General features: G+C 33.9%; 1 protein-coding gene across 9 annotated transcripts in view; it reads right to left on the reverse strand.

Moving 5' to 3' along the window:
• LOC121420372 (protein furry homolog) overlaps positions 1-14,651 on the reverse strand; it is an 87,623-nt gene that overhangs the window by 12,768 nt on the left and 60,204 nt on the right. For 4 of the 9 annotated variants that reach the window (XM_041615009.1, XM_041615287.1, XM_041615088.1 and 1 more), the window contains 7 exons: positions 10,774-10,845; positions 7,862-7,882; positions 4,750-5,055; positions 4,032-4,208; positions 3,318-3,428; positions 2,547-2,683; positions 999-1,270 (listed from right to left, as the gene is read on the reverse strand). In XM_041615009.1, coding sequence (XP_041470943.1) covers positions 999-1,270; positions 2,547-2,683; positions 3,318-3,428; positions 4,032-4,208; positions 4,750-5,055; positions 7,862-7,882; positions 10,774-10,845 — 1,096 coding nt within the window. The remainder of the gene's footprint in view (positions 1-998; positions 1,271-2,546; positions 2,684-3,317; positions 3,429-4,031; positions 4,209-4,749; positions 5,056-7,861; positions 7,883-10,773; positions 10,846-14,651) is intronic. The other 5 variants (XM_041615351.1, XM_041615162.1, XM_041615489.1 and 2 more) reach the window with 3 other exon arrangements.

Genomic DNA, 14,651 nt, shown 5'->3' on the forward strand with positions numbered 1-14,651 from the left:
TATCAACTCAAAATTGAAAGAATATCTCAGTAATGCTTGCATGCCTCGACCAACGAAATCATCTTGTAAAATCTTGGGTTTTCAGCTTCCATGGCAACGGATTGCAATCATCAAAAGCACTGGAAATAAACTGTAAAAGTAAGTTACATCAGTGAAGCTAGCTATCTTACTCTCCCAACAAATGACATTCATACTTAGATTCTAGCATTTTGGCCAAGAGAGCAAGTCAATGCCTTTATTATATTAGTCACGGATGAAATAAACAGTGCATTACACAGACATTATTTGTCATGTAACTCTTCCATCCTGGATGACAGACAAAAAATATTTCTCTGTAGGTAGCCTAATGATACCACGGGAGTGTTACATAAAGCTGTTCAAAATAGACGCAATACTTTACAAAGGACTTAACACTCAGCGTTCCCACCTTTAAGAGAAAACAAAATTTCCTGAATTTTCCCTGAAGTTTAAAAATTCCCTGATAATCATTTAAATCCATTCCAGGTTCACATGTTTTTTAAGTTATTGCAGTGAATTATGTGTATTTTCAGTATGAAAAATAATGCAAAACAAAGTTGGTACTATTACACAGGCATGTAATGGCCTCCCTGCTCCTTATACAGTCATACTTTCCTCAGCTTATACAAAAAGAGGTTGATATGCAACAAAATATAACAGAGTCGGACCAACTACCGTGCTTTCGACTTTTGGGCTGATCAAAATTCCCAGATTTTTCCCTCATTTTAGGCATTTTTCCCCAATTTGAGGTATTTTCTATCAAATTCCCTGATTTTTCCCTGACTGGAAAAAAGTAAAATAATTTTCCTTGATCTCCATGATGGGCTGGGAACCCTGACAAATAATTATAATTTATGCATGACTTTACGCACAAATTTAGATGTCAGCGACATACAGATATCATGTAGCACAAGTAACCGTCATCAGTTGTGCGTTAAGTCATTTGTAAATTCAACAAAGAGATCCAATTAAAAGGATATGGAACTGAAGTGCAATGCTTCTCATCCTATCACCCAGGTAATTGCAAGCCTCTCGCGTCAGGTTACAGAACCTCTGCTGCATGACCTTATACAACTGCGTGAAGATATGGAACGTATTGACGGCAAAACGACCGCTCGTATCCCCCATGACCGCGTCAACGTGACTCTGCCAGGCTTCTTCCACCTCGTCGACGGGGATGTAGATGAAGGACGAGTTGGCGGTGGGTGAGTTGCATATCGGGGATGTGATGCTATCAATATCACTACCACCACTAGGAAATAAAGTATTTAAATGATTGAAACAAACTTTAACATGAAACAAACTACTCAATGACTTTCAGTAACAAGAGAAAATGAAAACCTTGAAGCCAGGTGAAATCATATATAACAAAAAATCAAAGAAAACGGATCAAACAAAGTTTAAGAAGGATTTAATAAATAATAAGAAAGTTATGGGCATTTGAATACTGAGATCCTAATGCTAAGTAAACTGGGTTCCAAAAGAAACTGATCAAAACATACAAGGGCACTGCACAAATTCCACTCTGTAAAAATGAACAATATATCTTAAACAGGCTAGCTTCAATAATCTTTACTAGCACATGTCAGCAATTACATGTAAGAGATTAGTTCAATCAAAGAGAGGCTATAGCCCCTCAAATCAATTGGTTTCAGAATCAGAAGTCACAAAATGGCAAATAAACGACCAATGAAAATGAGATTGGATTAAGCAAACTTCCCAGTTTGTTTAATACACATGTCCTTCACAGCATGCTTATGTGATTGGCTCAATCGCAAATAAGCTACAAGAAATTAACATAAAAATTTTAAATGACAGGAACAATCACACAGCCTCACGTAAACCTGCCTAGGGATGTCCAGGTAAGCAGGGTATAATCAGATCAAGGTGCTTGTATGTGTGTACCTCACTTAGCCACGTACAGACAAACACTGTCATGACTGTGTTAAAATTATCCCCTTCTTACCGGGACATCCCTGGGGATCTGTTTGTGGCTGTTCTAGTCATTTAAAATCATTTTCATTTGAACTTCCTGTAGCTTCTTTGTGATCAAGCCAATCTTTTAACATTGTATGATGTGTGATAAACTGGGAAGTTTGTTTAATCCCATCTTATTTTCATTGGTCATTCATTAATTTGCCATTTTGTGACTTTGGATTCTGAAACCAATTGATGTGAGAGGCTACATAGCCTCTCTGTGAATGAACCAATCTCGTAATTACTGACATGCGCTTAGTGAAGGTTATTGGAGCTAGCCTGTGTAAAAATAGTGTTCATTTTGATCATGTGGAAGTTGTGCAGTGCCCTTGTAAAATTTGATCAGTTTCTTTTGGAACCCAGTTTTTTATCTTCCCATCGGCGATGTCACCAAGATCTGTGATTTGACTCATGTATATGGGGTAGGACATACAAAAATATTGATTATTGATAAAGTTATCTACATAACTACATTAAAAAAGTTACAGCTGACTGAAGAAACTCAATCTTATATGAATTTGACTTCTGCATGAAAGTGAAATAAGTCTGACCTTGATAATGATCCTGATGCTGTTCTTCGGATGACGCTGCTGCCCCCTGGAGAAGGGATGAATTCTTGAGACATTCCTGAGTAGATGCGACTGTTCTCAAGACTAGGTGCATTATCATCAGCTCCTGATATACTAGTCTGTATGAACAGAATCAATCAGATAAAACATGGGAGAGCTGTATCTTCAATTTCACTCCAGATCCAAGCATTGGGAGAGATATTGTGAAAATGTTTAAAACTTTTGTTGTAATTTGCGATAATGGTGTTATAATGCTGTAATGTCAGCACTAGAACTTTTACAAAACTCTATTCTGAGAAGATGTAACTTAAGTAACTAGAAGTCCAAGCAACACCCCAACACCAACATAACCCCAACATAACATCTAATCAGAAATATAGAAATAATGAGTTAACATTTCAACCAATGAAAATACTCATTGTTGCTATATAACTAGGACTAAAGAACAATAATTTTTTGTTGGTTTGTGTTTATGCAACATACTCGATAACAATGGGTTGTGATTGAATTTTTTATGTATAAATCATAAAATCATATGAATACATTCCCTTATACCAGAAGTTAAATTCATTGGGATTTTTTCCCTTAGTTTGTCTTTTTTGGTAGTTTTGTTTGTTTGTTTGCTAATTCATGTTATTTTATGGGGGAATTGCATTCTTATTTGTTTCAGAAATTTTCATTTTTTGTATTGAAATAAAGTAATGTCTGTCCCCTCGCATTCATGAAATCCTGTATCTGCCTTTAAGTTCTTACCTCGTCTTCTGATGAATATTTGGATCCCTCATGATCAGGGTTTGTCACTCCACTTGAATCAATATCCTCCAAAGAATGACGGCTGTCATACCAATTAAAACCTTTACCATCCTGAAAATAAAATAAAGATGTTTTTTGTTAAGCAGTCAAGGGTGCTAGAATAAAGACATACAAATCACAGGAATAGCCAAAAGGAACTTTTGTCTTCATCATTTTGGTTTATATCATTCTACAGGATCATCGTCATCTTCATCGTCTCTCTGTCATCATCATCATCATCATCCCCATCACTACCATCATCATTGACGTCCCCATCATCATCATCACTGCCTCTACCATCATCATCATCGTCATAATCATCATCACCATCATCATCATCGTCATAATCATCATCATCATCATCATCACAGAGCTGCCAACCTGAAAAAGAACATATCAGTATTTTTAAAGCTGAAAATCAGTATTTTGATGACATCAGTATATTCAATGAAATACCATAAGACAACACATAAAACAGAAACTTTAGAAATCAGTATTTTGCATGAAACCATCAGTATTCTTATTTTTCAGTACTAAACACTGAAAATCCGTACTACTTAGCAGCTCTGTCATCATCATCATCGTCGTCGTCATCTTCATCATCATCATCATTGTCATCATCATCATCATCACCATCATAATCATCACCACATCCTGACCAAAATCCATGCATACCTCTCTGTCTACTTCTTCACCCTCAAAGTCAAACTCTTTGAGTGTCGGTATATCGCCACTCTCCTCTGCTTTGCTGCCCTCTGGGTTCATAGAGTCAACAATGGATGTAGAATCACTAGATGAACATACGCTGGTCTGTCGATCATTTGTGATGTCACTCGTAGAACTGAAGATCACCTGAAAAGAGTGTGAACGATTGATGTTTATATTAATATGGATCGTAAAGCAACCTTTTAAGGAAAATACAATTTCAACAAAAAGCATACATGTGTAATGTGCACTGTATAGGACAATTTAGTCTTATTTCTATGACAAGGACATTTGTTAACAGCTCATAACAATTTCTAGATATCAAGGTGACTTTTCTTTATTTTCTTTTTCAAGAATTGAATTCAACTGATAAAAAGCTTGTACAATGGCATACCTTTGCTAAATTGTCAAGGTGTAGGGACAATGAGTTTACGTTTACAAAAAAGGCCTTTTCTGTTTCTTAAAACCTGTAATTCCATTTGAAACTTGATCGAAATGGAAATTCTGTTTTTTCAAAGAAAATATACACATCAAAAGGTAAGTTCAATGAATTTGAACATGAAAGTAAAGAACCAAAATAGAATTTCCATTTTGATTTGCCTGTAAATGGAAAGTCACAGTCTCTTATGGGTGTGACAACATCTAACTTATCACCTAGAGCAGGACTGCAAACCCTTATCCAACTTACCGATGGGCTCCTGGGCAATCCAACATTCTGACCCAGTCCCTTGAGAACGGACACCATTCTCTCCCTGGTCCTTCGTTGCGACTGCTGAGGCTTGCGCCAAGCCGAGGGCACGATATTCTGCTTGGCTGCATTGATGGTTGCAGATGAGGCGGAGAACATGCTTCCTCCTGGCCCGAGCTGGGACATGTCGGTGGGTTCGGTGCTCATGCTACTGTCATCACTGCTAAGCGTGCTCGCGGCTGACTCGTCACTGAACGATGTAGTGATGGTAGCCATGGATGGGTATTTGCGGCGTATGATAGGAGTCTGAATGTCAATGAAAATAATTCATTGCAGAATAAAAAAAGTTATTGAATATCCAATATTCCAATTTCCATTCATTTCAATTGAAAAGACTGAAAATGCGCTGTAGGGAACCTCTTATTACAAAATTAAAAAAAAAAATTGTTTTTCAATTAATCATTCTCAATTTTAAAAAATATAAGTTTGAAAGTAACAAACAAATTATTACTTTCCTTTTAATAAGGTTAGATTTGAATTAGCTGCCCTTTTCCATGTTTACATCATTGTTAAACAGTATGTTGATTAGTGTAGTAATCAAAGTCCTGTATATTAATGTAATTATGAGTTCTTAGATTGGAAAAAGAATGAGTGAAAGAAGCATATCCTCCATTTTTACCAAAGAAGAGAAGATGATACGATTGCTAAACTACAAAAAAAGGGAAAATCTATTTGGAAAATGCTATTAATTTGTAACAACAATATCGAAGGAAAGCAATTATTCTGAACAGAAAAACCTTCTTGAATGAGAAAATTGTAGAAACAAATAGAAAGCAAAATCTATAAATTGGAAATTTTCAAAGTTGAAGAACATCAAAACCATTCCAATTAAGAATGCCATAAAAAGCATTAAAAACACTGCAAACTGTTGACTAAAATAAATGTCAAAGAAGAGCTACACACATAAAAAGAAAGAATTTCTTATAAAACTAATTTTAAAGAATCGCCACAGACCAAAAATTCTATTCATAACATCAAAAAAAAGTTGTAACATTTCTCATGACGCTTAGTGTGGAAATATTTAATTGTGCATCTGAAATTTCATAACCTTTCTATATTTCATTTCAAAGTTACAGTTCTTGACATTCATGAAAATCCCTCATTTTTCAGATAAAATTTTTCATCCTTTTCAGATCTGCTTTCTTCCTCCTGTAAATTTTTGGGTCCCCCTTTTTTTTTATTGGGGGGGGTTATTTTTTTCTTCTGTGTTTCTGTAATTTGTCCCCATTACCCTTTTTCACCCCTATGACTTTTACAACAACATTTATTTTGTTCCTGTATTCAGCTCTTCTTTCTCCTGTTTTCTGTAGTATAACCTTTCCAAATATCCACACCTTTCCTATCTCAAACTGCTTGTTATTTTGCTGAATTACACTAAAAAAAGTCCCAACACCGAGCAAAAGTTAAAGTATAAATAATTGGGTGCTGTTTCATAAACCGTTGGCAAGTTCCAAAAGACTTGGTGCATGATATTTCAAAGCCGTTTTTTTTTAACCATCAGCTTAACTTAGAATCTGGGTCCAATTTCATAAAACTTGTTATAATACCAAATATGCAATAACAGTTTAAAGCTACTGAAATCCTTCAATTTGATTGGCTGATAGAAAGACTTGTTATAAAAATTGTGTAATTGTTATTGTAACAAGTCTTCATGAAACAGTTTTCTGATGTAAATAAGCATCTGGAGAAAAATTAGCCAGTCTTCAAATTTTATTAGAGTCAGAGCAAATGCGCCCGTACTACGTTTCATCACCCCCCCCCCGAAAAAAAAATAAATTTACCATAGAACAGGTTACAAGTCATGTTTAATTTTCAAACAGCTTATGAAACTAGCCCCCATGCCATAAAAATCTGATTAAAAGAAATATTAGACATTTCAGGGTGAACAACGGAGCAGCGAGTTTTGGGATGAGATTATTTATGACGGGAAGCTCACAAAGGATGTACTTAAGCGGGCACACCACTGCAAGTCTTTTCTTTTTGGATAAGATCAAAAGAAACTGGAGCACACTTATCATCATAGTTAGAAAGCTTGTTGCACACCACACTTGGTTAATACGTTAATTAAGCATTTGAGTGAAAAACAGATTTGAAAAGCTATGAACACTAAAAACATGTGAAGGAATCGAAGAAGGGAACGTGTTGGTATAAGATTTGTGTAAACAGAAAAATGTGTTGTATATGATGGTGATAAAAAAGGACATGAATGCTAGCAAGAGTTGACTTCACAAAGGGCCTGGAATCTAGCATGATATTTTTGTTGCAGACAAGAAACCTATTAAAACTAAGGCCTAAAGTAGAAATGACATGGGAGGACTAGAATCGGGTTCCCACCGAAACATCTATATCCCTGAAAACAACCCCTTATCCATCATCTTTCCTTAAAACATTAGATCTTGATCTAAGAAAGAACAAGCTAAAACTTGAGAGATGACATAAAAAAGACAATGAGTTCTCTACATAGACCTGCCAATGCTCAGGTTTATATAAAAAAAAAATAGGAACGATTGTCATCAAAAGAAAAGTGAGTTTTCTACAAACCCCATTTATTTTGTACCCGATTTTAATGGATTAAAAATTAAAATGCTTCCCTCAAAAGCTTTCTTTTCTGAAGATTTAAATTTAAGATTAATATTTCACAATGGTTTGAGACTTTGAGTTACTAGTTATCCATCCTTAACCCTTTGATTTAACACCCCTCCCCCAAGAAAATGAAAGAATGATTACATGTATCTTGGAGAAAATGAGGTAGCAAGTGACATTCATAATTCAAATACTGTACATGAAAAACTACTATTGGAAAAATATATTGTCAAAAGTCCTCTGAATATGCAGGTAATATTTTCCAAAATGTCACAAAGAAAAAGACACTAAAAGTTCTATCTAACAGTACATTAGTTTTGTTTTAAATTAAATTGATGAGAACAAAAAGTAAACCTATATCAAAAGAAGATAAGAGCTAAAATGGAGAGAATTTCTATAAGAGCAAGAACTCGATAAAGGAACTGCATGCTAAAACTTCACATCAAAGAAAATAGTTCTCAATCGTCACCTTATCCTTTGATGATCGTGTCTGTATTCAAGAAAATTGAGGGTAAAATACCAACAAAACAGATACAAAACATAATATCAATATCTGTTCAACATCTACAATAACATATATAAACAAACTTGGCATGCTATATCGACACATCAATTTCTACTTTGAAAATAATCATATTCACTGACATCATTATCTTATAATAAATTATGTTGAGGCAGAATGATATAAGCACATCAGAATTTGATAAGAATATGAATTGCCCAGATACCCTAATTTTCTGTATTTCTTCATTTAATCCATTGAAAACAAAACTAAGGAAACTGGCTCCTTAAAGGTGGCCAAACACGCAGCGGGTGACCCGTACTGTAGTGTACATGTAGTCTTGAAAGATGAACATTTTGATTAAACAACTGAAAATACATTGCAAAGTTTGGTGGAAATTTCATTTGCTTTTTATTTCCAATATTCATCAGAAACATGAATGTTTGAAGGTGCAATGTGGTGGTGCTTTTGTTCCTATGCAACATATGTGTGATGTGAACATTAAAATTACAGTGAATAAATTTTGTAACCGTTCTAGTGGTATGAGAGACCACTTGATCAAAATAATACTTTCTGGGTGAGGATTCAGGAAGAGTTTGAGTAGTTCGGGAATGAGCTGATGCTACTCAAGTTTATGCCTACTTGTATTAGTGATTAAATCAGTTAAAATGGGAAGACTGGGGTTTTTTCCTTGTATCAAAGCAAATGTTTTATTGATCTACAAGAGATTTTTTTACATAAATCATATATGGTGACTAAAAAAACACCAGATAAGCATAGTACAAAGACAATGGATTTTCAATTTCAAGTAGTATTTTTTTTCTTCACGGAAAATGATTGAAAAACGATCAGACATGCATAATATGAAAACAGTGGACTTTGAATTTTAAGTAATATTTGTAGCACACTACTGATGGTAAAACTGTGTATAAAAACATGTGCTGGTACATGTATATGGGTCACACTTTGTCTAGCAGTCATTTCTGAGTAAATACATGTCTATATATTATGGGTAAAAAGCAATTTGGCTTTTCTTTGATTTTGTATGCTATGAAACAAAGATAACACACTTTGACAAGTACATGTTCTTTGATTACAAATGATATTTATCATTGCTGGGATTATTGATCTCTTTGTATCTCAAACTTTGAGGGAAATCTCCTTTTTTTTAGGGGGTGAAGCCACAATGCCATTTCACAAGTAGACAATAACAGTTAATATATTGCTACATCAGCCATGGTATTCGTCTATCTCAAGTATTTTACTTTTTTGAGATACAAAGTGAAATTTCCCCAACAGCTATGTTTTAAGCGATTACTTATTTCTCAAGCTGAAGCAATGGCATTTTGTATGTACATCTTGGATCAACCACTAGCAATATCATCTTATCTAATTCCCTCTAAAAAGCATGGGCATTCCACTATAACTTCTGAATTTAAGACCTGTAATGATTGCCATTGAATTTGAGTTTTTACATGTTTAACTCGGACAAGGGGGGGGGGGGATTATAAATTACTACCATGTCATGTTGATGACAAAAGACAAAGACCCCTTTTCATTAAGAATTAAAACTATGGTAAATATGCCATCATGGCAACTACCATGGTAACAGGGCTCAGCAGCCAATCACAGTTTCCATGGAATTTACTTCAATGGCAAAGTTACCATAGAGGTACGTTTCTATGAAAAGGGCCCCAGTTCCTTACAATAATGATATTTCTGCTATCATGGTAGCTACAGTACATGTACCACGTAAACCTTTGATTGGTTATTGAACTCTGACCAACTACAGTATTGTGCAAAGTCACAATAAGCTTTTGATGAAACAGGCAACTGTAGTATACATGTATGTTGTATGTGAATAGCATAGATAATTAAGAAATTAAAATAGTCTGTTTGGCATATAATGTATGTTGAAATATGAAAGCATACAGATGAATCAAAAGATATAATTTGTTTTTAATAATCCTCCACCAGTTTATATACTGTTAACAATGGCCTCTGAATTCAAATATTATGATGAAATGTGACTCCAAATATTTGGCTCTACATGTATACGTTTGTAAAACTGGGTTTGATATCACATGTTTAAGCCATTATGATTTTTGTTCCTCGGGTAATTCCACATACATGAACATTACAGGCAAAGTAATTTTAAATTCAAATATCTTTTGTGCTTGCTTCATATATTGCCTTTATTTTACCCAATTAATGCAAGGAAAATATTTCTGCTCTATCAAGTGACTTCTCTAATCCCAACGATGTCCTACTGATAAGTTGGTATTCAACGTAATATAATTACTAAAAATTGTGCACTTTTCAGGGAACAAAAATGAAGAATAACATGAATTACACCTATACTTCTTACCACATTATAATTCCTATTGTTTCAGTTTCTTTTAATCAAAGGACTCGGTAATATCAATGTGTTTGGTAATCATACATAAAAAGAGTTTATCATTTTATCATATGATACTCTCACACTTGTCATAAATTCTTTCTCAATAACTTCTGAACCATTTTAAAGTAATTTCTTTTGAAAGGAATGTTGATATAATTTGCATGCACAAATATATTTTCATAATTATCTTTTAAAACAAAACCAATTCCCAACTACATATTATTACATGTATATGATATAACAAAAATAACAAATACATATTTGGAGTCACATTAGACCACAATATTTAATATCAGACACCCCAGATTTAGTTCAACTGCAAATGTTAGGAGTCAGTATCTTCTAGATATGAAGTAGAAGATCATAAATGAAGATAGGTGTTTTTATTTTTCATGTTTTTAGAAATTATATTTATATGTCCCATGATAGGTCTATGTCTAATCAAGAATGAAATCAAGTGAACATAATAAACATATACCAAAAAACCCGTTGGGGAGTGCTCCTTTTTCACCATTTTCTCCGAACTGAGTAGTGATGTTTCAGGCAAACTCTATAACAAGGCATGCAAACAAAAAAAGGTTCACACAAATCATTAGTCCTGCAAATCCACATTGCAATATGAAAAAAGTATAATTAATGCATCAGGAATAAAAAAAACCAGCAAATGGTAGTCAGAAGAAAAAGAAATTGAATGGTGAGTGATGGGAGTGTTAATGGGAGTGTTTCTCAATGCTAGAGTTACAAATGACTTAATGAATGACAGGAACATGTTCTTGTGTGCAAATCAGATTCTTAATTATTCTAAATCCCACCAACTAAAGATGAAATTTGAAATATATTTCACCATCAGGGCGTTAACATCTTGTACCTCAAAATAAATTTATATAGATTTTGGAAACAGCTCAGAAAAAGCTTGATTTCAGAGTAATGGCATAAGTGGAAACATTCTCTTGCCTAGAAAAAGTTCCCTACATGAATTAGAAGACTGTTTTCTACAATACGAGGTTGCAATCACTTCTATGTTTCTCAAAGGCAGGGTCTTTTTGAGCTGTCCTCAAAATGTGTGAAAATGGAGCATGATGAAAGAAAATTCAATCTTACTTTCTTTAGGGAAAATTTGTAATATTTTTAGGCACAAGAATATGTTCCAGTTATTCGTAAAGTCATGCATAATTTACAAACTGGTGTATGAAACGGCCATTTTGTTATTTCTATTTGGTGAATATCTCGCTCTTTATATTCATAGAACACATTTACACTTTTACATTACATGAAGCAATATTTGAATAGTTTACAAATAGAGGAGGTGAAAATACCAACAACATCTATTTAACTACGTGGTCTAGAGTGCTGTATCATAGGGAAAATTGTGATTCATCTTCTTGAAGGACACATTCTAATTAAATTTGAAATTATTTTCTCTGGAAATCTGGTGAGTACTTGGTTATGACTTATCTGTCGTATGTATTTGAGTGCAGCTGCTACAAACAGTATTAGAATTCACATCATTTACTGGCAAAATTAAGATATTTTTTATGGCAATGTTATAAGGATACAAATTTCATCCTTTCACACAGCTAGAAAACATTACAATAGCAATTACAAGGTTTAAACATAAACTTTGATGTTATGAAAAGTTTGGCAAGATGTTATTTCATAGTAGATGTGAAAGACATGGAGAAATGCAGATTTTTGTTTAATATACTAAACTATTACAATAAAAAATGAATAATTTTCTTTTTAAAAGCTTGTACGGAGCATTTATATCTTTTGAGTAGATAGTGCTACATGTTTCCTCTATGCACCCTATGTTCTAGAAAAGGATGTTTTAGACTGCTACATGCTTTCAAGTTAAAGCTAACTTTGTATCATTTGACACCATAATTTGATACAAAGTATATACCCATACTACAAGAAAGACATTTCCATGACAGTTTTTATGATCATCTATACAAACTTGGCTTAGTATTCAGGATACATCCAATCAGTTTTGTGGATAAGTAATTCTATCATTTACCCCTCGTGTCACTTCTAGTTCTATTACTACATGTGTTGGCGAGGTCACATGACTGTTTTATGACTTTTCACATAATTTTTGTCATACATGCACATGAATGATATGCTTGAAAAGGAATTTGAACATGCAACAAATATTAATTAGAAAGGCAAGAAATGACAAGAATAAGTCTAGAAAATAGTGGAATTTATGGAATCAGAGAGAAAAATCTGAACCATTTCTATTTTTTCTCCATCCTCAACTAATTACGAGAAAACAGACTGAAAAGGTGAAATATAGTTGTCCAAATGTGCAAAGAGAAGTGTACAAATTTTATTACTAAAAGTCATGTTCAACACTTATATCTATACATGTATCACCAACTAGGTCTACTGTTAAATAGTCTAAAGATCTATCAGGTTGAAGGGGAAAAAAAGAAAAAGCTTATCATTTTGAAGGAATGACAGTAAACTGGAGTATACCAAACACACAAGATACAAACAAGGCATGCAGAAAGGCTTTCACTTCAATATCTAGACAAAACACCACAAATTTATCTGTACCAGAAAGATAACTAGGAAGAAGAAAAGAAGGAATTAAGGGATTATAACTAAGCTGACAAATGTATGTAAATGCAAGATTCTGGGGGGCAAAGCTGCTACAAAATTGGGGCAGGTTCGTAATCTGCAAGCTATATGTACCATTACATAGATTTACATGAATCTGATAATTAATTCACAACTACAGTAGATATAAAGTCTACTCAATATGATTCTCTGATATAATGAAATTTTTATGAGAAAATGCACAAGCAAATCCAATTCACATGAATGCCTTTTAAATTTGATGAAGAGGCATTTTTTTTTTTTGGGGGGGAGCTTAAAATCTGGGTGATTTGTAACATAATGCCCCCACCCCACTTTTTTTATTCCAAAAAAGCAGTGAAAGGATTTAATTTTATTCATTTATTTTATTTCATTTTCAGGAACACAATTACACTCATTACAATAGTAAATTTCAGTACATTGAAAATAATCATCATACAATATTCAAAATACAATATCATAATCTTACATTTTTGCTGGAAATGTATCCATGTACCCACATGGTTTCCTAAATACATGTAGCTGTACATCTTCCTCAAAATAACTGATAAAACACATTCCCATTTAAACAGCTATTGTATGCCACTTCATGATTATTCAAAAGTTAATTGAAAACTCATGGAAAGGAGTTCACTTGGGAGATGGGCAAGTCTTTTAGCAATTCCTTGGCAAATTATGCAATATTATTTGCTTGCTTATATAGATGTAAAACATGTGCAGATGATGTATTATCAAATTCTGAAAGTTTCATTTTTTTAGGTGATTGCATGGTACCCTACAAACCACTAAGACCAGAGAAACAAATTTTGGACTAAATATAGGAAATAGTGCCGTTTCAAAATATCATGGTTCTTATTGTTAAGGAGATAATCTTTGTGGCGTGTCTTTGCAATGATTGAAACCGATAATTGACTGATTGAAACTCAAAAGTTTCAAATCCAATCCAATGTGACCAATAACCTAGCGCAGGTAAAAGATTTCACCCAGACAGACCCCAGACTTTATAATCAACGAGTTTTGCTCTTTATTTTATTCTTTTCTAATCACTGCAACTAGTATTTATTGTCCCATTCCTGTGATCAGCATCTCTGAGCCATTCCCAATTATAATGGACATCAACCCAGCTCTAGCTAAATCCTGGCTAAGCAACAGCTGTGAAGACACCAAGGGGTGAACTAACTTAGTGTCACCTACTCGGGAGCCACACATTTATGCAATAGTCGAACCAGCAAAACAAACTCTAGACCCACCAAAATTATTACATTATTTCCAATGACAAACTATCAATCAATTTGGGGTCTGTGTGACTGAGCATTACACTGAGCTAGGCAAACAAGGGTTTACCAATGAGCAAAATGGAACACACACTACTCTGTTTGGCAAAACTCTGTACATAGTTAACTCTTATCTATTCTACTAGGTAGCACTATAAGTCAAACTTGCTATGGATATGGAGCAGCACACCACAAAGTGCAGAAGCTGTGTACTAAGTGTGTGTATCTTGCAGATAAAAAGTATGCCACTGGTCAGAATGGCATCATCTCTATACAGGGTCTGTACAAGAATAGAGACAATCTTGTCTTGTACAAACCCTGGAGAAAAGAAAATATGGGCACTATCTCACAATCAGTTGTGACTGATCTTATGAATCTCAACGACAATTCATCAATACCACTATTCTTAACGCTAGAAATGTAATTCTTAATCTTGGAAATGTATGATGCCCCTCTAATAATTTGTAATAAAATAACTGAT

The sequence above is a fragment of the Lytechinus variegatus genome, chromosome 1 (assembly GCF_018143015.1).
Source record: "Lytechinus variegatus isolate NC3 chromosome 1, Lvar_3.0, whole genome shotgun sequence".
Classification (NCBI taxonomy): Eukaryota; Metazoa; Echinodermata; class Echinoidea; order Temnopleuroida; family Toxopneustidae; genus Lytechinus; species Lytechinus variegatus.